We start from the raw sequence: 26,970 nt of genomic DNA on the forward strand, positions 1-26,970 counted from the left end.
AAAAATTGGTAATCTTCTAGGACGTTGTTGGTAGCCTATCTACAAGTTGTAGACACCCTTAAAGAGGACTCATAAAATATTCCAACAACCACCACCGCAGATATCTGGTATTTTGTGAGCTAAAAAATAAAAGTTTTGTGGTTTCATGTTAATAAATTAAACACAGCATTTATTTATAAGGTTATTTATAGCATATAATGAAAGTAAAACATTTTTGTAAATGAAAAATAATAAGACTTACATTGATTCCTGAGAAAGATGGAACAAACAAAACCCCATTGGAATTTTGTACTGAGGTAGCTACTCGAGCAGTCTCAATGCACTACCACACAAACCTGCAAAAACCAGTTGCTTTAACTTAACAGACCGTCATTCGTATGAAGTGCTTAGATATACTCCAGAGGTTATAGGATGACTGTATAATCAGTGTATGCACTGGTAACTTACTCACCTGGTGAATCAAGATTTGAGATATTACATGCAAAGATGAAAGTCATTTAAATAAACCAGACTGTGACTTCTAGAACAACTAGTTTCCTATTTCACAGTGAACATCCGCTGTGTGAAAATATCACCTGTTAAGATAATCAAACGATTATTTAATCTTTTATTGGAATTGGAAATAAGTTTATAAAGATAATATTTTTATTTGAAAGCACCGGTATTCCTTGCTCTCTACAGTAAATTACATTTAGGCTAAGTTGAAACCACGTAATGTAAGACCACTATTTAAAACTGCCGCTTTAGATTAAAAATCAATTCCTGAACCCCTTCTAACATGAATCAAACTTTTCACTCATAATATTTTCATTCTGTAAATACCACTATCAACGTGGGAATAAGCATTAAAATGTAATACTAAACAAAATTAACTATTAACTCAGATATTGTGTTTGGCATGAATGTACAATCACATAAACAAAAATGAAAAATCGCGTTAATCGAGTACAATTACTCGTAGGCCTACTTATGCATTTAAGTACTTAGGGAAATGTTGACTTATTTAATATCTTTTTTTTATAATTTTACAGCACAAAACAAAATATAAAGTTTATCACCTACCCATGTTGAGTAACCAATGGATGAGGGAAGCAGTATCCGACGAGCTCCCTTCTGCCATATACACAAGTTCATCATTGAATCTCCAAGCTACTACAGGATATAACCCTGGAAAAAAAACCAAAACTATCAAAAGAGCATTTCTGTAATTTGTAAGCAATACTCCGCACAGTAAAACTAATAATACAGTAAATTATGCTGTTACCAAATAAAATCAAGTTAATAACTGGTTGTAAAGATTTTTGTTGCCTATTTTCACAAATAAGAAAGGCAAATAGTGGACAACAAAAATGTTCTATAGGCAAAATACCCTCACTACGTATAATTTAAAATAAATGTGAGTTATGCAAGTGTTGAGTAGCTTATTTACCGGATATAGAAGCGTGAGGTTTCCGTCCAGTGTTGACGTCCAGGAATGTTCCAGTGCCGAGAGTAACTTTGGTGTCGCCTTCCTTGAAACAACAAGAGCCAAACAGGGATGCTGACTGGTCACCTAGCTTGTGGGAAAATCATCAGTTAGTAATGAATGTAACCAGCACCGCCTTACACACTAAACACAAAACTGAAAAATTAAACTACATAATTATCTAACTTGCAAAAAACACAGTAAACAAAAACTGGGACCGTGACGTCGCCCAATTGATTAAATTGATTGTGGATATTTATAGGCATGCACTGTGGATGCGCTACTCCCTGGTGTGGCAAAAATATGGTCCGTATTCCATTATAAATTGTAGGTCCCTTAGTTGCCATTGGCTGTATGGGCTATTAATTAACAGTCCTGTCTAAGGAACATTTTGGCCTTAGTCAGTAACAAGATCGCGCCACTCATCATACACTCATCTCCATTCATACTTGGCTTAAAATACCTATCTTTAAATAAAAAAGGGGTCGCCATTTCAATGAAAATAAAAAAGTAAAGTATGTTTTTTTATCTCTAGCTCCTGGAAAAATGAACAGAGTGAGCAATAAAAACAAACAATCAAACTCATCTTTAACTATCTTAGTATTCAGAAGGCCCTTTCAGTAAAAATCCTATGATTAAGAAATTGTGATTAAACGGATATTATTTATTATTTAAAGACACTTCTTTCAATACAGGATAACTTTTTTCGTAGTACGTCTAGATAAATTAACCATTGTAAATTAAAGTAGTATAGGTTAAAAATGCACTTAACCTATTATGTATTAGATTAGATTTGATTTTCTGTACAAAAGACAGAGAATAATGAAATAGTTTCAAAATGTTATTGGGATTGTGTTGTGTTTGACTCTGACCAAATATGCACTAATAAGGAAATCAAACAAGCACTTGACATAACTTACAGAAGACCTGATGGGTATTGGTTGACCAAACAGCTTGGCGTCCGTGGAACCAAAATGTTCTCCAGCAGAATCACACACCTGGTGGGACAAATATAATATTGCACTTAAATTATTTTTTTATCTCCTAAGCTAACTGAACAAATGTTTCATCTTGTTAAGACTTTAAAATCCCACAGCTGCGCTAACTTAATTTATTCCTGTTCTTTTTCACTAAATTGATGAATTATTGAATTTTTAATTAAAGTGCATGAGTGAAATTATGAACAATTCAAAAATAGTCAGTCACTAGTATGAAAATAAATTGAACAGAAAAACATATATTTTGTGGCAGGAGTTTTCTGTCTTTACAGTGATTAGTGACTGTGCTTTGCTCGATAATTGTTGTCCAAGAAAATTAGTCATTGCTCTAACCATAAAATTATGGCTATACCCAAATTCTATTTTTAATCTTAAACCAACTAAATGTGCTCACAACCAATTCTAGCCATCTCAATTTTACCCAACAACCAAGCACACACCGTTGGCATCATTGACCGAGGAATGTGATACATCCAGAGGAGAGGAGCCGAGTATTCCATGGTGAAAGGGTCGTAAGCTCCCGAGGCGCTGGCACAAGAGGCGTCAGTAACATGAAGCTTGCCACCCGTCAGTTTGTACAGCAGCCAAGAGTCTATCATCCCGTAGACAGCTCTGCCTGCCTCGGCCGCCTCTCGTACTTCCGGCATCTCCTGAAGAATCCATTCCAGGCGGCAGACAATCTGGGGAGATTTGTTCTTTTTTTACCAGTGGTTTGCTAGAGCTCTTATTGCCAGATAGAGATTCTAAAGTGAAGGTTTTTATACAATTTCTGGTACATTACTTAATAAAGAAATTGGTCTGTAATGCATAGTTTACTATTGTGTAGTATTTTTCAATTGTGAGATAAGAATCTCCAGTCAGAGTAATGAATCACTATTACCTAATATTTTTTATTAATTTAAATTTATTAGTAGGCTAAAAGATAAGTATTGCAATTGAGCTGGACTTTCTGATTTCAACGAGTTCATTTATATACTTGTAATTGCAGAAAGGTACATTTGGCACATTAAATATTTCCTATATGTCAGTAGGCTTAAGTTTTATAGGCCTATTGAGATATTCAGCCATGTTTACAGGTTCATTTATGACCCTAACACCAACATAAATTTAGTAGTAGTTTCAGTAACAGGGTGTCCAGCAAATGGGCTTGGCTGAATTCCCACATTTACCAAATAACTTCCATTTTTCTCTGAGGCATTTTTTTTTAGGGAAAATTTAGCAAAAATTAATCAAATTGAATATATTTGATATGCAATACAAACAAAAAGGGTGCACAAACTCACGCAAGCACGCAAATCGCAAAGCCGCTTAAAACATGTGCACATCACCACTTAGCAAAGCCCATCTATGTGGCCTCTAGCTGGGGTAGGGGTTAGGTTGGGGAAGGGTGGCCACTAGTGAGAAATTATATATATATTTTTTTCCGAATCAAGATACAATTAAAGCGGTTTAAATACCTGTAATGTTGATAATCAAAGTGGTTGTGTAACAACTAGTTTCAGCTCACAATGGAGCCATCTTCAGGTTTTTCCAAGGACATTGTCACTTCTTCCGAAGTTCGTCAAAGCTCACAAATAATTTACATGACATAAAAACATTTAAAAAACACGTAACACGCAAGCCTAGGCCTAGCTTTAACGACGTGACCGGTGGGAGTTTACGTCCAGACTGCCGAGCACTATGGTCGGTGCGTCTCATCAGTAACAGGTTGTTTGTGGGTTTAATTCTTCTCCCTCTCCCTTTCCATTATTTCTATTGTAGTGTTGTAAATAAAATTAGATGCAAATGAAAGCTTATCGTTTAGCACGTTTTGGATGTCTGATTTGACTGCCTTATAAATTTCTAATTCTTCTAGCGTGTTGATCTGAAACTTGTTTTTATTAAAATGTAGAACAGTCATGTCATGTTGTCATGTTGATGTTGGAATAGCTAACAACATGATGATGTTGTTGATGTTGGTTGTTTGTGATTAAATGCTCTGCAAAGGTTGATGATTGTATGGACGTGGTTTTCTTGGGGATGTGTTCTTTAAAACGTTTTGCAAAAGAGCGTGGTGTCTGGCCTATGTAATAATTATCACAATCGCTGCAATTAATTTGGTAACCACCTGTCTTATCTTATCGTAGTTAGACTGTTACCTTTTAATTTTGCGCACATTACTGCCATAATTACAGAATTTCTGTATAATTCCCGCATCGTTCTCAGAGTAAAAATATTCCTGAATAATTCCCACTTTTACCGGTTTTCCCGATCGCCGGACACTCTGAGGGATCTTATTGCCTAATTTCCTTTTAACTAATCCCCACCTAGTTTTACTCTTTTATCATTAACAATAAAATTACTATTACATATAGATTTTTTTCACAAGTTCGGATCTAGACTTATCGGTTCCCAACAACAAACACATTAATCTACAGTTAGGCCTACTACATACCTGAACATTCATAGCTTTCAAATCGCTAGCAGCCAAGAACCTCTTCTGCCTTGAAACAGTGTAAAGACAGCGAGCGCCAATCCTCATCATCTACAAATACAAAACAATGTGTTTTAAAAGTGTTCTTAGGTAACAAAAGACCATATTGTCGATGTGTGGGGAAATGTTTTATACATTTGAATGAAAAATAAAATTGACGCAACAAAATTCATGAGACTTCTGGTGATCAAAATTTATGTACAACACTAGTTTTTTTTTTGTTTTTTGTGGCTTCCCGGTCAGCTGGACATTCAGGTATTTCAGAACACAAAGCTGTTTTCAATTTTAATACAGTAAGCTTTATTCGTAACAGGCGTTTAGGTTTAGCTCTGGTGTCTAACTAAGCAATTCTTCCTTAGAAAAGAAGAAGAGGAAAATACCTTACCTGCATGAGACAAGACGAGTTGTGATGTTTGACGAGAGAGTCTGCTCGCAGGTCTTTCCAGGTGATGAAATTGTGGAAATGTTTGCCGGAGCTCTTGTCCCAGGTAATAATGGTACAACGGGCTGTAGAGATACCAATACAGCTGATATCGGTGGCGTGGAGGTGAGCATCTGACAACAGAAGGTGGACGTCAGAAGTTGTGGAGTTTTTGACAACTTGGAAGTACCGTTAAGTTAATTCTATTCTTGTCTGTAAGCATTGACTACTGATAGAAATAGATATTCCATCCCCATATTAAAGTTGTTTCCAGTTTATGGATCAGAATGGTATTCTTCTCCAGTAGCTCTTTGACCTTGGAAAACACCATGTTGAGTCTTATTTGCAATAAATTTCCAATAACACTGAACCTCAAAGCTCAAAGCCAACTATGCAAAAATGCATATCAGGTGATTGGCTATGAAGTAAAAAGACAGGGATATAAAGTAGACTCCCTCTTATGCGGACTCCTCAGGACCAAAGCCAGTCCCGATAACGTTTTTTTTTCTGGTTAAACCGACGTCTCCAAAACCTCTTTAAAACGGACCATTTAAATGCATACTGTAACCCAAATATTTGACTAAAATTAGGAGAGCATTGTATTTAGACACACGTGACCACTGGCTTCAAATCATTCCCACAAGAACAGTTGTTTCAGTACCACCCACTTCCTATTGATCTAGTCCGGTTAAACCAATATGCTGATAAAAATTTTCCGGTTAAAGAGACGTCATTTCCACCGAGTGTAGTCCGGTTAAACCGATGTCCGGTTAAAAGTTGTCTGAATAAGAGGGAGTCTACTGTATAAGCTTGTTTTGTCATAAAATGTGTCTCACAGTATTTTTAATTTTGGTTGTGTTAAAAAAAAAAAACACCGTGTACTTTGATGTGAGGGAAGAAATCAGTGAATGTAATGTAAATTTGCTTTTAGAATCAAATACAGGCTTTTGTTGTATTGATACGTCATCTAAACATAATTTATGCCTACCTCTTATAGCAGAATCAATGACCTCTAAAACTGTAGTCCACAGGTGTTCAGGTTCAATTTCAACCCACCCCGCTTCAGGGTATAGTAGAGTGATCTAAATAAACAAATTTTATCTATGAGATAAAAGTAACTTGAATGAAGTGAATAATTCTTGTTATTAATGGAAAAGTAAAATTATTTTCAAGTGTATTAAAAATTGTTGTCTACATCCACTTCTTTAGCAGATGATTCACATTAGACAAATTTCCAAGATCACCTCAAGTGATGCAAAAACTAGTGTTAAATGCAATTTTAAGGATTAAATCTACCCTATTTAAACCTAAGCAGTTTACACAAAATGCTAGTAGGCCTACCTAATAACTTATTTGTAGTAGTTTTGCTACTCACCGCTTTATTGGAAGACCCCACAATGTCGCCACTCTTATTAAGTATGAGACAACGGACCGAAGATGTTCCAACATCAAGAGTTGCGATATGACAATCATTCATTGTCCCCTCATTCATTATTGATCAATAATCTACAACGGAAAAGAAGCGAGGAGTTATAAACTTAGCACTAAAATACCCTCGCCGCAGCAAACCTGCAGACTAAGCGAATTTCAACTTGTCTGATTACATTTCTACTAAAATATTTCTATAAATAAGACATACAGTATGTAAATTAAGTATTGAAACAAATCTGTATTTTTTAAACCGAAATAGATAGAAATATTCTGTTTGTAGCATTGATTCTTAACAAAGGTTCCTCAATTTTTTACACCAAAATAAGTTTTTAACCCCTTTAACTTAACAGGGTAGGGGGTAGGGGCATGGTGGAAGGAAAATACGTAGGTGTGCTATTCCCGTCATATTCTGACGTCACTCGGATTGCAAACAAAAGATCACCTGATTGTAACTGTCAAATTAGTATGTATTTGTTTTGATTTGGTTGTTATTGTTTTCAAAATGGTTGAATGTGTTCATTATTCTTGCAGTGATTGTTCTTGCAGTGATTCGGTAAATCCCGAATAAGTAAATATAATAAAGCACAGTTGGAGAGGGTAAATTAAGATTTATTGTTTACATTTTAAATTGACATATAAGTTTAATTTAGTAAATGAAAGTGTTTGTGTATGGTGATTGGATATGGAGAAAATTCAAAAAATTGTTAATAATTGGTGATTTAAAATTCCCATGTTATTCTTATGGAGAATATTATAATATGTTCTAGTTGGCTTGTTTATGGATATATTTTGATCAAACTTGGCGGATTTATTTATTTCATACTAAAGCTATTGATATTTTAATAAAAAAAACACACTTTATTAGTTTCTCTGTAGCAGCTAACCTAAGTACTTAACCTACTCGTTACATAAATGTTAATTTAATAGATTAATTGAAAATCAATCCAGGCAAATGGAAATTCGCTTAGTCGGCAGGTTTGCTGCAAGGGGGGTATTTTTTATATTTTTTTTAACCATCTTGTATAAGCGTAAATATATGTTTTATTTAAGTGTTATAAGACGTATCTTTTATTTACTTTCCGTAAATTTAATAACACGTAGGTACTTAATGCTGATCAAGAAGTTATTTAAAGTAGCCTAAACAAATGCCTTTATAAAAATATCTTCACGAACAAAAACTAAAAGCAACACCATCTCGAATACCAAATAGGAGTTCTGTAGGCCTTAACTTAAACATATACTTAACTAAATTCAATAAAAAATGATAATTAATTACTTAGCCTACATTGGATACACTTCCATATCTGTTGGCAGAAACAACCAATTTAAATATCAATCGATATAATATCGTTTGGTTAGTTAGGTAAGGTTAACCTAACCTAACTAACCAAACGATATATCAAATTAAACAATCGAATAATCAATATTACTCATTCGGTTGTTTGTGCCAAAACATATGGAAGTGTTAGTACCCCCTACATTTTGAAATATAATATACCACCTAATCAAATCTTTCACGAGGCCTACCTGCTGAGTGAGTGCTGGAAGGACTGGGTTGGAAGTTAGAACTGTCAGTTTTGAGACCAAGGTTAAGTTTGCAACTTTGCTTTCAGATGAAATACACACACACACACTCTCTGCTAATGACAATGTTGTAAACAAAACATAAATAAAGGAGATTGTGCTCGTACTTGTTTGTAGGATTGTAGGTTAATTGATCATGTTTGAGTTTGAGAGTTGAGACCGAGACCGAGACCATCAGCTGATGTTAAAGAGAGAAGAAGAATTCATACCATAGTGGGGGGGGGGGTTTCTCAACAACTCTGCTCGCTCAATCTAATCTCAAATGATTCAAGTCAACTCCAACTCCAACTGTCACAACACAATATTCAACTCAACAACAACTCTCAACATAACCTTAAAAGGTAGGTAGGATTTATGAGGTTACAAAGTATGGCCAAAGTATAACAAATTGTCATAATTTTATAATACATAACATAATAAATCACTGTATAAGTTACCTTTTGAAAAGCATTAGGTTAGTTTTAGATATTCTAAAGAACATGACGTTTTGAAACCGATGGTTCGATCTTTGTGTTCCTTTTGACAGGAAATGGGTCAAACTAAGCTTAAGTTAGACTGTACCACTGTAAACTTAAAATGATTTTAAATAGCCTATCTCGACATAGTGATTGCTGGACACTTGTTGAGACAGGAAAAATTTACTTAGACTAACTTATGCTTGAAAAATAACTTAGGCTACAATTCCGCACTTAACCTAACTTACTTAGCTCGGTTTCTAGAATAAAAGATAAAGGAAAAGTAATAAAAAAAGGGGTACAACTCCAAATCCAGGTGGCGTCATCCTGTAATCCAGCTACTAGGAGGTCACGAATTGTGGATACATATAGAGGCATGCACTGTGGATGCGATACTCCCTGGTGTGGATTAACGTCCACAGTGAGTACTGCGACAATCCGCAGTACTATCCTGATAAATAAAGGAATTCGTAAATTACAAGGCAAAAATATGGTTCGTATTCCACTATAAATTGTAGGTCCCTTAGTTGCCACGTCCGCACAAGTGAGTATTATGACTATCTGCAGTACTATCCTGATAATTAGACCAATTCGTATATACCACGGCAAAAATGATTCCACTAGCCTATAAACTGTAGGTCCCTCAGTCGCCATTAGCTGTATGGGCTATTAATATAACAGCGGTGTCCAAGGAATATGTCGGCCTTGGTCGCTTACAAGACTTCAAGATCGCGCCACTCATCCTAACACTCATCTCCATTCATACTTGGCTTAAAATACTTTGTATGGTCGCCATTTCATTGAAAGTATTAAAAGTGTATTAAAAGTATCCGTTGGCACTAACATATGAATGAAAATATAGATCGATATCGTTTGGTTAGTTAGGTAAGGTACCTAAACTAACTAACGAAACGATAGGTCTGTATCAAAGTAAACAATCGATTAATCAATATTACTCATTCGGTTGTTTGTGCCAACAGATATGTTTATCTGAAAAAAGATAAAAACTGCACTTTAGTTTACGTCCTACATTTACCATTATACATTACACCTTAACTACCAGCTGATTATAAAAAGAAACTGTTTGTAAGTTTCATAACTGGGCTATGTTAATATAGATTGAATGTTATGTTACCATAAACTAAACTATAGGTGGGGCCTAAGTTAACTTAAGTTAGACCCAAGTGTAAGCCAAACTAAACTAAACTAAAATCGTCGCAGGACAGGGTGAATAGTCTTCTTTAAACCTTATTATTACCTTATTACCAAAGCTGCGTTGTTGACCAGCATAGCTGGATAAACTGCGTCAATTTTTTAAATATAAATATCAATTATTTACAACAAAATAAAACTTGTATCTTTCAATAAAATAAATTTGAAAGTTTCAAAAATAAAAATAAAAACTTGGCGGGTGACTACGGAGGTGATTGTGTACTCTACCATTTGTCATCAAAATACTCTCTCACGGAGTAGTATGCTCCTTGAAGAAGCCTATCTCGTACAACCCTGGCAAACTTTTTTTCTGGAAGACTGCTGATCTCTGGGGGGAGCTTGTTGAACAACTTCCAAGAAAAAACAGGAAAACGGCGCTGTGTTCCCGTGAGACGGAATCTAGTGCTGTCAATTTTGCTTCTGCTACGTGTATTATATCTGTGAACATCTCCTCTGGTCTTAAGTAGCTCAACGTTCGACCTGACGTGTACAAGGGAGTAGAATATATACCGTACTGACCAAACAGTATGCACCTTTAGCCTTCTAAAGATTGGCTCACAGTGTTCCAAAGGAGCGCTAGATGTTATGGCTCTCAAGGCAGATTTTTGTAGTCTGAGCACTTCATCACACCCTGAAGCATGGCCCTAGAGAAGTATGCCGTAAGTGATGTATGCCTGCTTCCTACCTCTCAAGTACGACTTGAAGGGTTTCCAGTACGACACCAGTTGCTCCATAACATTCAAGCTTTCCTAAAAGGATGTCATGTGAGACAATGTCGAAAGCCTTACTCAGATCTAGGAGTGTCAGACTAATTGACTCTTGATTCTCAAACGCCTCAGATATCCTTTCAGCAACTCGAAGCAAGGCAGTTGAAGTCGAGCGGCCCCTCCTAAAACCATACTGAGAATCCGAGAAGAGTTCATTCTGGTCCAGATGTTCGACCAATTGATTGTACATGACCCTTTCAAAAACCTTAGATATCACAAGAAGAATAATAATTGGACGATAGCTGGCGATAGAGGCCCTGTCACCTTTCTAATACAATAATAAACAACAAACAACCTGGTTATTGTTTCTCACCCCCAAACTCAACCAAAACAATCTTAAACGGAGCTTCACATCAACATGCACAATCAATATTTTGTGTGAAAACAACATAAGTTTAAGGCATATCTTATGCCTATATCTGAAACCTTATTACCTTATTACCTCCTCCTTGGCTTGATACCAGCATAAGCTGGATAGGATGCGTCAATATTTACACTTTACATGTGAACTAGCCTAATAGGCCTAATTCTTTCAATAATATATTTACCGTAGTATGTCTGCGGAACAGAAAGCTACTCAAGAAATTTGCTGTTCCTGCCGTTCTGCAAAATGTAGGCTATTAACTTAAAATACATTTAGTTTAGGGGTTACTTAGTTATTGTGATTTGGGGTCAGGCCAAATAAATCATATTTTAAGCAATCATATTTAACCTAACAATAAACCTATCAAAATGTATTTGACTCAACATTTTTTAAATAATTTATGTAAGTTAAACGTGTTTTATTCATAAATAATCTGACCCAAATCTAAATTATTTATTCTAAGTCTTGTTGCAGTTTCAAGTAGGCTAATAAATAATCCAGTCTACCCTGATTAGCTGCCCAACATGGTACGAGTAATCAACCAGCAAACTTTTGATGATGTTGTCAAAGAAAACATGGAAGAATTTGGAATGTCTGTGGAGGAGGCAATTGAAGAAGCAGTTCAACAGTTTGAAGCTCAGGTTTGTATTTTGACGTTTTAAGTTAAACAGTAGGCCTATAGTAATTTAACTACCTAAACCTTAGTTTTGTGGCTTAGTTAAGGTTGTGTAGCTTAGGCATTTTAAACGGGGAGGAACGACCATACTCGTCCGGTAAACACTTATTTTCAGGACTAGTAACGTAATATACTATGACCCCATACTACACTTTTCAACCAACTTCCCACGCAAGGATTTATTCCAGAAGACAGCTGTTTGCCGCCAGCTTAATCAAATGGGGTTTCATTACGCACTGTACTGTAATGAGTATTTACCAGACAGCAACCAGCTGATTATACTTGGCAATGAGTGGTTATAAACAAAAACAAATCCTCTCAGAGGTTATGAGTAGTATTTAAGTCGGTGGGAACATAAAAGTATTTGTACAGATTTGTTAGCTTAGAGTACTATGGCATAAAATATCAGATTTGTGTGGTAATCCCCTGCGATACGAAGTTGAGTCCCATTTTGGGACAAGAAAAAACCAAGAGAATAGTTACTCGCATCTGCTTGAATAGTTATTGGAGTCAACGACCACACTCGTCCGGTAAACACCCATTTTCAGGACTAGTAGCATAATAAATCTTTAACTATTATTTTCTATAGCAAGATAGTTTTCACTAAACTACTATGTTTTACCATTGACTATTTACTTAAATTACCATGTGACTTTTCCTTTAAAAGTGCAAGAGGTAGGTACATAATAGTCAGCTGGTCAGCACTACTGTACCTACAGCAGGTCTTGTTTTGTCACATCTTTGGATCATGTGAATAACAATAGTTTCAATGTTGATGTTTAGTTGTTTGTATTTTCATGTAAATTTCAGTAATCTAGCCTATATCTTATCTGTGAAAGTAACTAAGTTTTTTGATTCATTTAGGGAGTCAATTTAAGTGGCATAATCAAGACTGTGGAAATGGCAGAAGGAAAGGATCCATTAATCATCTGTTTGAACCAGTTAAAGGTAAAATATATTGTAATTGAAATACCTAATTTGTTTACATAAATTAGACAATAACATAACTAGGGTTTATAAAATGTAAAAATGTTGTTGGCTTTGAAAAAACCTTCATCACCTTGCTTTTGTAGTTAAGTTTGAAAACAAAATGTTACAACAACACCAAACTCTCCATGTGCATTTTACTGGACTGCTAAGTTTCAGAAAAATAAGTTGTATGTTTGAATATCAAACTTAAAAAAAAAACTCATTGGTTTGATTTTATTTTTGACAACTTAAATCTACATCGGCCTAGAGCCCTTTACCATGAATAGGCCTACCAAACTTTATCAAGAATATCTAACTCATTGATTAACCATCTAAAATAAAGCTCACTATTCCTTATTTCTTGTGATTTTCAGTTAAAACAACAATCTTAAGTATTAGTGGTTTCTTCCATTACACACATTGCAAACAAGACAATAGTTCTGAAAAAAAGAATGCACAAATAAGATCCTATTTTTTTCAGGAGGTGTTGAGGTTAAAGAGTGCCACTGCGGCAGGCTTGACTAACTTGTTGATGCAGCTGCGGGATGATTGTGCCAAAGATCTAGCTCGTCGTGTCCTGGCAGGCAAACAAGGGGCCTACCCGGTGTTGTTGGATGCCTTAGACAAGTTCAGCAATGATACACCTACCATGGTCCTCTGTCTGCAAGCCCTTACAAGCCTCATGACAGGTGACTTTTACAATTAGTTAATCATCAAGACTAGGCTAATGAATTTATGTTCGTTAGGTACATTTGAGTTTGGTAAGGTTGAACAAAAGTTTCATTGTCATGCTCCATTAAACCTAGAATATTACTCTTACTGAAAACGCTTAAGTGAAGGGCTGGTATTAAACTCACTATCACTTAGGCAGCTTATAGACGGGGACAGTAGAGAGGGCAAGTAGCTGGCTGCAAGTACTTGCCATTTGCACTTACTGCATACTTTCTTTGTGTATAGGGGTACTTTCCTTTCCAGCGACAGGTATTTGTTGGCGGCAATAAAACTCAAACATGTTTGATTTTACTGGCCTGGCCGCAGCAAGCAGCGGGTCACGTGACCACTGGCGGCCAGAACTTTCCTGTCAAAACATGTACTTGCTAACACTTGCCGCCAGTAGAGCAGAGTGGCAAGTGAAATTATAGTTGATCAGTTGATCGTGTTTATAGAAGTGACAAAGTTGTTTGTTAAAAGTACAAAGTTTGTTTGTTTGAAATGTCAAGAGTGCCCTGTTGAGAAGAAAAAAACGTAAAGTGGAGTTTTGATGACATCATCAAGTTTTTGGAGATCTATCAGATCTAGAACAACACATTCAGCTATTAATTGTTTCATTAAACGTTTCACAAAATTCTTCATCACAATCAGGCATTCTAAACACAATTAAATTCAACTATCAACACCATTCACTTGTGATCTCAAAGCAGACTGGCTGCAAGTTCTTTCCTTGACACTTGCTGCCAGTACTTAGGAAAACATACGGCAAGTGACGTAATGGACAGTACTTGCAGCCAGCAACTTGCCGTCTCTACTGTCCCTGTCTATACGTTGCTTTAAATTGCTGAAATATATCCAGGTAGATTTTTCTCTTTAAAAAGTCTTAAACAGGGTTTTCTTATTTGTGAGAGTTATCGATGACTTAAGTTTCCCACTTCTATTATTGATTAAATTCAACTACAGTAGACCCCCTCTTAACCGACCTCGTATTAACCGATAATCGGATTATCCGCCTTTGATAGTAAAATAATACAGTTTGTTTTAACCGACCTTGCTTTGAGAGCAGCTCGGTTTAACTGCCGCTTTCTAGGAATCTCGGCATTTCCGCTCCCACGCTGGGCGATGAGAACTGAACCATACGCTTATCTCCACAGGATATGACTAACAATAAGTTATTTTGTGTTGATCACAAAAAATATTGCATAGCCTATTGTCAGTTTGTCATCATCGTTCGTAGCTCGAGCACATCTGATCTGATTTGTTATCTGTGCGGCAAATTTATAACATCATAAAATACGTTCCGATTTTGAGAACTGATTACTGATTATCTTATCGCCGGAGTAAACAAACAACGCAACTTGTAGGGAAGGCAGGGAAGGGGGGTTAACAACTCCAAGGTCAAGATAGTTTTTTGCCTCGAGCCTCCAATGAGAGGCTATAAATAAACGTCCTGTTTTGTAACAAAATGGTCGCTTGTATCTTTAATGTCGACAAAAGGTTCTGTACTGTATTACGATGTTTTTAGAAAGCATCCATTAATACATTTCAGTACTAAAGTTATTTAAATAGGAATTTTATTGACTCTTGTCTAGTATTATAATATATTCCACTGAAAGTAGGCCTATTTGACTTAACCGTGTTTTGTGTTTATTTGAGAATTTTCTATAAATATGAAAAAGGAGATAATAGTAGTTTATTTTATAAATAATACAAGTATGACTTCAAAATAATGATTATATAATTCCAAATGAATAGCACTTCATTATGTTATGATTTTAGGGATTGCCCGTTTTATCCGACCTTTTGAGTTATCCGACCTAGGTCCGGTCCCATTAGGGTCGGTTAAGAGGGGGTCTACTGTATTTGTGTTTTAAATTTACGATTGCTGTGCAGGTTTCCCTGACTTGCTGGATGACCGAGGAGCTATGACCATCAAGTCACTTCTCAACACCAATCAGAGTTCTGAAGTTCTGCAGAATACACTAAAGTGGAGTCGAACCTGTTGTGTCAACCATGAAACCAACAGACAGGTGATGTTAAGTTTGTTCGAGCAAAATGTTTCATAACCTTCTAGTAATGTTTCAGTGTAAGGGGATTTTCAACCTTTTAGATAATTTAAATGGAAGGTATTTTACAAGGTGTTTTTTTACACTATCCAAATTACAACTAGCCTACAGAAAGTTATTGTGTTAGGGATAAAACAAGCTCATAAGTTGTGCAGTCCTACTTCCTTTACTTCATTACACTCAATTCCCGATTAACAAGGATAAAGTAGGCCTAGGGTTGAGGCTTCCTGGATAATCCTCAAAATAATATTGAATAGAAAAGGGTATTAAAATACAAATAGTACTAAAAAATAATGCTGATCAAAATTATTGCATTTAAACATAACTCAATGTTGTATTAGACACAAGAATTACTTTGAATAATACTTGTGAATACAAAGAACATATGCATAGGTAGTTTTTAAGATCAAATAAAATGTTTAGAAGATGGAGATACTACTGACCAATACCGTGAATTAATTTCTATGAAAGTAATCTGTAGCCTTACAGATTTCTGTTTTTAAACAGATAAACATCTCTTTTTGGCTCTACTTTCACTGTCAGTATCTCCATCTGAATTTAATTTTACCTATTTTCCCTGGAATTTTACCTATTTGTTAGTCAATTTGCAATGCAGATTACGGTTAATCGAAAGTTGAGTGTACCTCTAGCGTAAAACAGTTATCTTAGTTAGAGATTATCTCTAAAACAGGGACTTTCTGAATTTGTCAGTTTGGTTGCGTTAAAAAAGAACTCTGTGGATTAAAAGGGGGGAAAATATCATTTTTATAAACTTAATCAGGGAATAGTTAATTTAAAGTAATAAAACTTTAAAACTCAATAAAGAAACTTTTGATGGTTTTAGATCTTGTAGCGGTTGCAGGTGTGCCCAGAGGGGGGCTACTGTGGCGCGTTTGCGCCACAGGAGTTTTTGGGGGGGGGCTTTTTTTTAGGGGATTTTGGGGGGGATATTTTTTTGCTAGCTGTCATAATGAATGTATAATTTTTGTATAAGCAGCCCGATAAAGTGTTTCTAAGTAGCTCACTATCAACACCAACAAAATTTTACCATTTGTAATTAAGATTGCTTCTAAGAATGGTAAAAACGCACCTTTTAACCACGAATTTTACTTGTGTTGGTGGTTCTTTAACTCCACCGTCGTTAGGATTTACAAAAGATCCACTTCTAGATGTGTCGTCAGAATACGTTACAAACATTTAACACAAAACAGGAAACGATTACAGATATGCCTATCAATTCACACGAGTACATTGCCGTCGTCAGGACTGGAAGTAAACTGAATCAGGTTCAGGTTAAGACGGACCGACGTGGTCTCTGGATTGTCGTCTGCGTTTTCAACAGCTGATATTGCACTATTCTAGTGACTGAGAAGAGTGTTGATAATATAATGGGATTCATAATTAATTGAGTGTTTACACTCAAAAATGTTTTTCTGTCTCTAGTTTTATTTGTTTATATACGGTATTTCAAACTCCTCAAAGTATTTAATAAATTTCTTTACGCGCAGTACTGTAGAATTTCGAGACCATCATTTATATCCAGCATATAAATTGGTTGTTATTGTCAATCATTTAGAATGGAAAACTCAATTATGAATACCATTATATTTTCAACACTCACCTCCGTCCTCCGTCACTACAATTAGTCCCATATCAGCTTTTGATAACACAGACGACAATCCAGAGACCACGTCTTTCCGTCATAACCTGATTCAGTTTACTTCCAGTCCTGCCCGCGGCAATATACTCACGTGAATTGATAGGCCTATATGTTATCGTTTTGTGTTTTGTGTACAAACGGATTGTCTGACAAGATGCGTTTCTATCATTATTATTATTAGTCATAAAAGGCAATCCTGGGGCCATCAAAATGAATAATAAATTACTTCGTCACAAAAACCTTTTGTACTGGTGGCAATTAAGGTATTGTGGGTATTTTGCCTGGCAAATTTTGTAGAAGGCAGCCTGGGAGGGGCGAGCAACAAGTCTGTCTTATTTCGTAACTCTGCCTATAATTTTGAAACAAGATGCTTTTTGCCAATGTATTATTAATGCACTTAAAGCTGTTGAGTTCAAAGTGAATTCTTAAACTCTGTAAAAATCAAAGCCACCTAATATGTTGTACAGTTTACAGTACTGTGTTGGAGTAGAGTAATTCACCGAGTATATTGTTGTACGTTTTGAAGACGTTGTCTAATACTGCACACATGTTGACTGACATTACAGATTCTGAATTATAAATTGAAAAAATTCTAATTCATCCATTAGTTAGATATAATAATGTATTGTTAAATGTTATTAACGTTTCCTATTAAACATTAAATTTTGATTATCAGAAAGTTTGTTTTTCTTTACTTCAAGTTTGATTATTTAGAATACAAATACAAACAAAAACCAGATTTGTTTGTACTACTAAACACTTGTGATACTAAATACTTGGAATGTTCGTTTTATGAGGTAAAGTGAATTTTGTCAGATAAATTTGTGGGGGGAGGGTAGGTTTAAATAGACAGCAGCATAAATTGGGGGGAACTATACTCCCTTGGCTTGGGGGGGGGGGGATTGCGCCTCTGGGTTTGGGGGGGATGGGCACCTCTGAGCGGTTGAATGTTACCTCATAGCCTAAATGGTTTTTTTCTGTGTTGCAGATGATAGTTGACAAAGGCGTTATTCCACCAGTAAAGGCATTAGTGGAGAAGAATGATAAAAGGTATACTTAGTGATTTCACTTTCCTTCATAATATTCAAGTTACTTTAGCTTATGAAACATAATTATAGCTTAGTACAAAATCAATCAATTTGCCAAGTTTGATAAACATATATCCATAAACAAGCAAACTACACAATTTTACAACATTCTCCATAGAAATAACATAGAAATTTTAAATTACCAATATTTTTGAGTTTTCTCTGTAACCAATAACCGTACAAAAACACTTTGATACACTGAATTATTTGTTTTTTAAGCTCTTTAAGAAGCTCTATAGAGAAATAGGAATTTTTTTTGTTTTGAGGGTCAAGAATGAGAAAAACCAATTTTTACCCCATAAAACCTCGTTCCCATGGTCCGATCATGCTGGTTCGCGAACTCATTCAAGTTTATTTTGGCCTTACACCTTCAAACCAAATTTCATCAAAATCGCACAAAAATTACTCAAGTTATCGTGTTCACGGAAAAAATGAAAAAGTAAATCGGTCCCGGACCTAGGTCTTACCGTGCCACCTACAGTAATAGCTACTTCCCTATAGGGAAATTCGCCAATAGTCAAGTCAATTTTGTTCAGTTTTTTCTGTGGGTTCTTATTTGTCTATCTGTACTTTTTCTATGGAAAGCTAGCTGCTATCCATTTATTTTGCAGATCATAATCCCAGCCTATAGCCTTTCTTAGAGCAAAACTAAATTGTATCATTAACTAAAAAAATTGTGTCAGGAGGAACTAAATTGGTAGCGGATTTTATGTATACAGTTTGCTGAGTGATATTAATGCATCATAAAACAGATAAGAGGGAAGATATTCAAGATCATTCAAATCAATTCAATTAATTTATTTACGTCATAAATCAGTTAAAAAAAAGATTACATAATTTAGTACATGCATTGAACATTAATAAAATGACAAAAACATTGCAAGCTACAAGCAGGTATCCCAGGATGTCCTTGAAAAATAGGAAATCTCATCTGTCAAGATCGTTGTTTTAGTATCTATGCAGTTGGTTGGACTGTGGAAATTGACAACAATTAATTCAAACATGCTGCTCAAAATCCTCTTGCTTAAACAAAAGCACTCACGGATAGACATTAGTTCTTGCACCTTGGAAAACATCAAGAAAGGTCCTATACTCTTACGGGTCTTTTTAAAAGTGATTTAACGGTTACCAAGCTTCACAAAAAATTCAAGCTCAATTATGATGCTTACTATTTTTCCGACAATAGTGGCAAATACACAATTTGATACAAACAAAGGTTGTGGCCGAACTAAGCAGCCTAGAGTCGTCAAACATGCCAAAATGTGGAGGGGAAAGGCAGGCGACTCAGCAATATAGCGTTTGGTCTTCTGTTTGTCTCTAAGAGAACCGGTCTTTTTGTGATAGCTAAACCTCGTAAACCCAATGTAAAGAAGAAGTTTGTTACTCCCTCACTCAGTCATGGATCAGTGTAGTTCATTCTTGGGAGTTAATTAGTAAACAATAAAAGAGTTCAAATTAAAAAATGTCATTAATCTACTTAACCTTGTTTATTCGCCAGTTTGATACCGGACCTTTGCGGACTTGTGAGAGCATTGACACTGGACGATGACGTAAGAGCAGAAGTCTCCAAGGCTCATTCTCACGCTAGTGCTCTGGCTATTGATCTTCTCTGTCCATTCACAAACCTCCTGGCCCGTGAGTCGGAAATTGCTAGTAGTCCTTATAATAACGTTTAGTGCTTTTTTCAACAGGTTTATTAACAGAAAATGTGAACATTAAGCACATAGTTTGTTGGGCTACTACTTCAATTTCAAGCCAAAATAAATTGGTTTACATTTCCCATTAAAAATCAAATGAATTATATTCTTAATCACAAACTTTAAAAACACAATTTGTCCAAAGTCAAGAAGATTTAGATTCTTCACTTTAATTTGAGTTTTTACTGCTAATGTATTAATCTAAAGAGTCTGGAATAGGTTTATCACCACCATTTTTTAGCAAGAGTTTGAAAGTATCTGCTACAAAGTCTGAAAATATGATGCACCAAACCTACATACCAAACGAATTAACAGTGGCTTGATATAATTTTCACGAACACTCAAAGAAAGTTTTAGGTTTGTTGATAAAAATTGTGGTTTTTTTGTAAAATTTTTAACCAAGGTCCCACCATGGTAGAATACTACAGAATACATGAGCCTGTGGGGACTTTTCTCATATTACCTAGAACTTGTAACATGAACCAACACAGTAGCTACCTATAATTGAACTATTGAACTCAAACTGTAACAATTTGTCAGAACACAAAGAGGACAAGAAGCTGGTGTTGGAGTTGGTGATGACCATGAACTGCTTGGTCGTCCGCAACGAGTTCTGCGCGAAGGTCGAGGAAAACGGAGGGATCCAGTTTGTCATTGATGTTTTAACTTGCTACTCACCTGACGAGGTGAATTACTTTATACGGGAATTATTTGAAATAAACTTTAAGGTATCAAGTTTCTATTAATTAATACAAATTTGTTGGTGGCAAAAGCACTTGGCTTAAGAATTAATTAAAAAAGAAGGAATAAATACAAAACTTACTTACCTAAGAAATGAGTTCCATGCATTTGAAAGGTAAATTAGCTGACAAAGTAAAATAAACTAATTGTGTTATGAACTTCTTGTGTGCTGTCAAGTGCCTGGAACTATTTTCATTTTCTTGGGTAAATTAGTTGAGTCACAGAGAATTAAGATACAGAAGATACAAGCTTATGGGACAACCGTGCGCCTATAGCTCATATATGTTGGGACAGAAATGTACTACTATCAAGTGAGGATTATTATGTACAAGAATAGGGATCAGCTAGCTTACCTGGTAGATAGAGTCCAGATTAGCCTTGATTACACATAAAACACATGACACAACACAGAAAAACTTAATATTTCGTCCCAGTTAGGGACTTCATCAGAAGGGAGAAGAAAGAAAACTGGCAGTTACCAAGTGAGTACCCCTACTATCAAGTGAGTAAGAGCCTGAATGACGATTGCCACATAGCATTTGCAATGCAGTTGCATCGCTCACATTAATAAAGCATTTAATGTGAGCGCTGCAGTAGGTGATGGGGAAGGTGAGCGGAAGGGGACGACAAATAGAATTTGCTCTAGACATCACTTAAGTATACCATTGAATGTACCCTCTGTTTCTTACTTCTCTTTGGTTGTGTATAAATTCTTCCTTAGTGTATTAATAGGTACATAATATTTAAGAATTTAAAAGTATGTTGTTCTTATTTACAATACAGTATAAAATGTTACTATAGATTAAACATACTCACTCATGAGGTCAGCTAAAGATAATTTTTAGGAAGTCTATTTTTCTGTCTACAGAGGATAGTTCGCAACACCCTGTTACTGCTAAAGGCTTTGTCTGGCAATGACGACGTCAAACTCAAAGTAATGCAGTCTGGAGCTCACGCCCTTGTTATGTTGGCCCTACATCAGCATCAGGTAACCCATTCATAGCGATGAGCTTTACAACATAGCCTAGTTACTTAAACTTGACTTCTCAAATATAAGATTAATCCTTACGATGATTTGCAAAACAATCCATTTGGTAAAAAATTTACCACATGATTGAATAGTATTATTTAGGCTGCAAATGGTTTTCTTATGACTCCATCTAGGAAAGAGAATACACAGAAGTTGCAAAGGCTTAAAAAATTGTTGTGTCTTGTGTAGTAGCATTTTTTATGGAGGAATCACAATCCCTTTCAAGGGAAAGCAGCCAAAGTGTTTTTATTTAGTTTTTGCAGAAATGTGATTGAATCCCTCTCAGATTTAAGTCTGTGATTTTGACTACTACCTACTACTAAACTAGCAAGACACCCCAACATAGGGTGTTGGATTGAATTTTCTCTACGATGCCAGAAAGTTCTCCTTTTCACTCATTCAGTTTTTGCCCTTAAATAATTAAAGGGCAAAAACAAATGATTTATTATTAATCATTTGTTTTTTGCCAATTTATTTCTGAATTTCTAAAGAATGCAAAGTGTGTTCATTATTTCTACAGTGTACAAAGCTGTAGCACTGTCAATTCAATGACTTAACTAATTTCCACAATTTGTATCTCGTTGCAGAAATCTGTGCCAGTTTGTTTAGCAGGACTTGGCTGTCTGTGTATATTAACTCTCCGCAGTCAAGACAACAGTAAGGTGTTTGTTGAGCAGGGAGCACCCGACGCTGTTATCCAGATAATGAAAATTCACCCGAAAGAGTTGAAAGTCCAGGTTAGAAAAATAAGACTGTTTTTCTCTCTCATGAATAACAACTAAATTTGCTTTGATTTAAATTCCAATAAATTGTTAACGTAGTATTGTTGAATTGTACTTTATTTCAAACAGCTGTTTGTTAGTTCAAGAATTGGAAACATCTGTTTTCTTGCAAGTCCGTAGTCCTGGTGACTATAAAGGCTTGTTGGTCGGATATGAAAAGAAAAGAACCATACAAACATTTTGATGTATAAACTGTGTTTATACAACATTTCAGCATTGTTCGTGTACATTATTTTTTTTTCTATTTGTGAGTTATAAACATCATAAGAAGTAAAAGTCTCAAATAAAACAAGTAGACCTTACTTAAAAAAAATAAATAACCGAACTGTAAGAACCTGAACTTGTGTTTGCAGAGAAACTGCTGTTGGGCGATTCGCAACATTGTTGCTCGCAGCCCGGACCTGCGTAAGCCATTCCTGAAGCTCGGCGCAGAGGAGCTTATCAATGCTGCGCGACGCCAACACAAGGAGCTCGACTACGACGCCAAGTCTGCTTTGCGCGACCTTGGCTGCAAAGTTGACTTCAACGAACAGTGGAAGGGAAAAGGCGTGCAGATGATCCGTTAGTCTAAATTGTGCCAAACTGCTTATCATTTCATCTAATAAATTGCTTCAATCATTTCACTCACGATCATAATCTTTTTAATAATGCAACTAGGTGGATTCTTTAGCTTTAACATTCCTGTATTTACATTGAACATAAAACGATTAGGCCTATTGACAATTGTTTTGTTTAATTAATATTATTTAAACTATATTTACTATTAAATTGTTTTTAATAAATCTTTTGTATTATTTATTCAAATGTTGTTCCTCTGCTGTTCACCATTTACTTAGAAGTTTAAGATTACTGTTCCTGGTATTCAAAAAGATAGTAAGCAATTGTTGTAGATACGTTGAACTATCAGAAGGTTTGTGCCAGCCTCTATATAATTGATTCTAGTTTTGAAAAGTTGGATTTATAAAAAAACAGCGAATTATTCAGAAATACTATAGTGTACACTAATGGGATTACAGATAAACGCAATTTATCTCAGTACAAAATGTTTATTCATAACTATTATATACTACGTAGATAACAAATAATAAAAATATCACAATGACAGATAGTCATGATCAAAATAAACAATAATACATAAAGGTAAAGTAAATAATATCAACTAATGAGTATAAAGAGCTGATAAGACCCCTTCAGTGATAATATCCGGCAGTTTGTTGTGTGAAGGGTGTAGACAAGAGTTCAAATACACTCTGAACACTGGCCTGTGAGACACTGTATTAGCTGCTTCACTGCAAAACACAAGATAGGCTATACAGTAAATGAAAGGTTCAGGTTGGAGATGTTGAGGCATTTATGCTACTCATATAACATAACAAATTGTTATCAACAATTATTAGCCCTCTCCTCTCCTCCTTTCTGCTGTCACCACTCCATATCAGAAGATAACAAATAATCCCATTATCTGATTTCGATCAGTAGGCCTCATTGTCACCTTTAAGTTATAACTTTCTAAAGAGGTAATAGCAAAATACCCCCGCCGCAGCAAACCCTACAGACTAAGCGAATGTCAACTAGAAATTGCTGCGGCAAGGGTATTAAATAAGTCAATGACAGGCTACAAGTGTTTCATAAATGGGATGTCTATTTGCAGTATGTATGTACTTATCTTTTGTCAATGGCACATAGGCTATGCACTAATTGGTAGCCTATATCAGTTTATAATATTTCATGCTCAACGATATTAATTTAATTCAATTGTTCTTTCCTTTTGTTCTGTAGTGCCTATTTGTAATCTCTGCAAAGTGAAGAAATTGCTTGTAATCAGTGGCGGCTAGCCCATAAGGACTCTTGGACACCACCCTCCCAACAATACATAGACAATAATTTTTTTTTTTTTTTTCAAAAAAGAGGTTGGCGGCCTCTTTTAACCTTGCATTTGCCCGTCCACATAGACTACAGATCTGTGCGTGGAACGTATCCAGCAAAGCAAGGGGTGAGCCGGTACAGTACAAAGGTGAACTGTACTGATAAAAAGTTTGTGGCAGTGACCAGGATCCGAACCTACGACACTTCTGCCTTGGGCCCAAAGTCCGTGACGCTACCAACTGAGCCACCGACTCACCACACATGTTACGTCACACATGTTACGACGAGACATGTTACGTCTCTTTTGTTTAACTTACCTTTTAAGTTACTTCCCCCCCCCCCTACCATAGTATATGGAGAAAGTAAAATTTTTGAGTTTTGAGTGGATAGGCTATATCCGATTTGGGTTCCCCTGGACCCAAAAAAGTGGTTTTCGAAGTGATGTCAGTGTGTTTCTGCATGTGTGAATGTGTACAGAGCTACACACTTAACCTGTGGTCCGATTTTGATGAAATTATGAATGTAGGTAGATCCATAGTATCTCCAGGCATTTTTCTTTTATTTATTTGAAATTTTGATTTTTATTGGTGATTATTCCATAAAATAACAGAAAAATCAGATTTTTTCTAAAATGGCCCGAAGGATTTTGATAAACATTTAGTAGTACAATAGGCCTATGTTGTAACTTAGCCCTTTAAATTATTATAAATTATGTTAATCTTCCAAGAAAAAAACCACTAAATAGAGAAAAGATTGTATTTTTGAAAAATGCCGGTTTTGATTGAAAGCAGGAGTGTACCTTGTAAAAGAGCTTGGCTCGCTCCGCTCAATTAAGGTAGGTCATATAAAGGTAGAACAGTGAAAAAACCAAAAGTTGTATGGTTGATAGATTCCTACCTTCTATTGCCATCATCGGGAACACCAAGGAAGTTCATGATCTTAGCACGGCTTGGTCCAAACTTCATCATTGTTTGCAGGTAATGTTCTAAGCCTTGTCGTCTCTGTTCTAGTACTTTCGGTTGTGAACATCGCACGCGCTTTGGTGGAAACGCTGGAGTTGTGAAGTGCTTCCTAAGCTGAAAAATGTTTAGAGTTAAGTTACTTAACCTCCAAGTGTCCATAGTTTAGGCCTTAATGTCCACCTATTTTTGGCGCATTTGCAAGGTTTTATTAAAACAGATCTGAGAAACTTAAAACAATGTTAATTCTAATGTTCTATATACCATTTTGTTTGGAAAATCATGGGCTTCAATATCATACATAAAACATAAGGAATATTTGTTTCAAAAAATTTATTTAGGTAAAAAAAAAAAATTATTTTGGAAAAATTGAAAAAAAAAATAAGTTTGCGCTCAATAAAATTGTATAAATTATAGGCCTATAAATATTTGAAAATAGCCACTTTGTTCTAAATTTTATGAGGATTAAAAATATATAATAATTTAAGGAAGTAGATTTGCAAATAAATAAGTTATGGGCAAAAACTGATTTCAGTACATAGAGTTTAGCTAAGAATGCATAGCCTAACCATAGCTAGGAATCTGGCTGATAATTTACATCAATATCACTACCTACTTCTTCAGGATCATCAACCAGCACTTCAAAACCACTTAAATCTTCTTATAATGCACCACGTATATCACTACTTTTGATTTTTAACACTAAAACAATGATAAACGTAATAAAACACATCAGTCATCGGTCCGAGTAACCTAGCTGTTTACAAATACACGCACGTCAGCTGTCTGCCACAATATTTTCGGAACTAAAATGAATAGCGCTTAGAGACAGACCTCTGGGGAAAGCTTAGAATATTACGGAAAGAACGATACCTAACTCGATCCAGTTCAATCCGATTCAGTCAGTCATAGAGCCTTCGCCGTAAACGATGTCTGCGTGTCGAAAAATCGACAAGTAACACTACACAAAGTGTGCTGCTTGTCGAATTTTCGTCAAGTAACACTGGGAGGGTTAAGTTATCATTTCAACAGATTTTTATGTGTGGAAGTAATAAGGGTACTTCAGTATTAAACGGAGGCCACATTTTGTCAGCGCGCTGCGGCGGTTATGTTAGGTTGGGTTATCGTAATAGAAAGTATCGTTCGATTCATAACGAAGCGAGGAAAGTCCTACACACATAATATTTACGATAACCCAACCTAACATAACCGCCGCAGCGCGCTGACAAAATGTGGCCTCCGTTTAATACTGAAGTACCGTAATAAGTTATCAGGTTTTGTCTAGACCTAGGCCTATCATATTTTCCCTCATCTTAAGAAAAGGCAATAGCCTGACTTAGGTAAAATTCAAACTCTTAACTAAACTTACTGTACCGGAAGTTACTAGTTTTCACTGGACAAACTAACATGAAGCAATAAATTATAAGTGACTGGGTAAGGATTAATAGATTAGCATTAGGCCCTTATAAATGTTTCATGTATGAAAAGTCTCAAAATTATTGATTACTACAGGTAACTTCAGGGCCGTCCCTAGGGTTGGCGGCGCCTGGGGAGC

General features: G+C 35.7%; 3 protein-coding genes across 4 annotated transcripts in view; 1 reads left to right on the top strand and 2 right to left on the bottom strand.

Annotated features, from left to right (window-relative positions):
* Positions 1–240: 240 nt before the first annotated feature.
* Positions 241–8,459, bottom strand: LOC128996816 (putative glycerol kinase 5). Of its 2 annotated transcripts, none has more exons than XR_008491068.1 (10): positions 8,316–8,459; positions 6,733–6,863; positions 6,346–6,439; positions 5,322–5,491; positions 4,898–4,987; positions 2,904–3,143; positions 2,386–2,463; positions 1,430–1,552; positions 1,063–1,167; positions 241–335 (listed from the first exon to the last, which is right to left on the bottom strand). XR_008491068.1 is itself a non-coding variant. In XM_054422299.1 (10 exons), the coding sequence occupies exons 2-10, from the start codon at positions 6,847–6,849 to the stop codon at positions 301–303; spliced, it is 1,056 nt and encodes a 351-aa protein (XP_054278274.1). In that variant the 5' UTR covers positions 6,850–6,863; positions 8,316–8,459; the 3' UTR covers positions 241–300. The 2 variants fall into 2 exon arrangements, 1 of the variants encoding a protein (XP_054278274.1); XM_054422299.1 differs by having other exon boundaries at positions 1,430–1,556.
* A 195-nt stretch (positions 8,460–8,654) lies between these two features.
* LOC128996677 (armadillo repeat-containing protein 6 homolog) lies at positions 8,655–23,372 on the top strand. The gene is made up of 11 exons (XM_054422111.1): positions 8,655–8,713; positions 11,645–11,811; positions 12,711–12,794; positions 13,297–13,504; positions 15,420–15,556; positions 18,241–18,302; positions 19,839–19,975; positions 20,578–20,723; positions 21,647–21,766; positions 22,396–22,545; positions 22,944–23,372. The coding sequence occupies exons 2-11, from the start codon at positions 11,695–11,697 to the stop codon at positions 23,154–23,156; spliced, it is 1,374 nt and encodes a 457-aa protein (XP_054278086.1). The 5' UTR covers positions 8,655–8,713; positions 11,645–11,694; the 3' UTR covers positions 23,157–23,372.
* Positions 23,373–23,622: 250 nt separating this feature from the next.
* LOC128997547 (sorting nexin-24-like) overlaps positions 23,623–26,970 on the bottom strand; it is a 5,517-nt gene continuing 2,169 nt past the window's right edge. Inside the window, exons 2-3 of the mRNA XM_054423187.1 lie at positions 25,354–25,532; positions 23,623–23,879 (exon numbers count right to left, since the gene is read on the bottom strand). Coding sequence (XP_054279162.1) covers positions 23,750–23,879; positions 25,354–25,532 — 309 coding nt within the window. The 3' untranslated portion in view covers positions 23,623–23,749. The remainder of the gene's footprint in view (positions 23,880–25,353; positions 25,533–26,970) is intronic.

This window comes from Macrosteles quadrilineatus, unplaced genomic scaffold (genome assembly GCF_028750875.1).
Source record: "Macrosteles quadrilineatus isolate MER2022 unplaced genomic scaffold, UCM_ALF_1.0 Scaffold_6__1_contigs__length_79288215, whole genome shotgun sequence".
NCBI lineage: Eukaryota > Metazoa > Arthropoda > Insecta > Hemiptera > Cicadellidae > Macrosteles > Macrosteles quadrilineatus.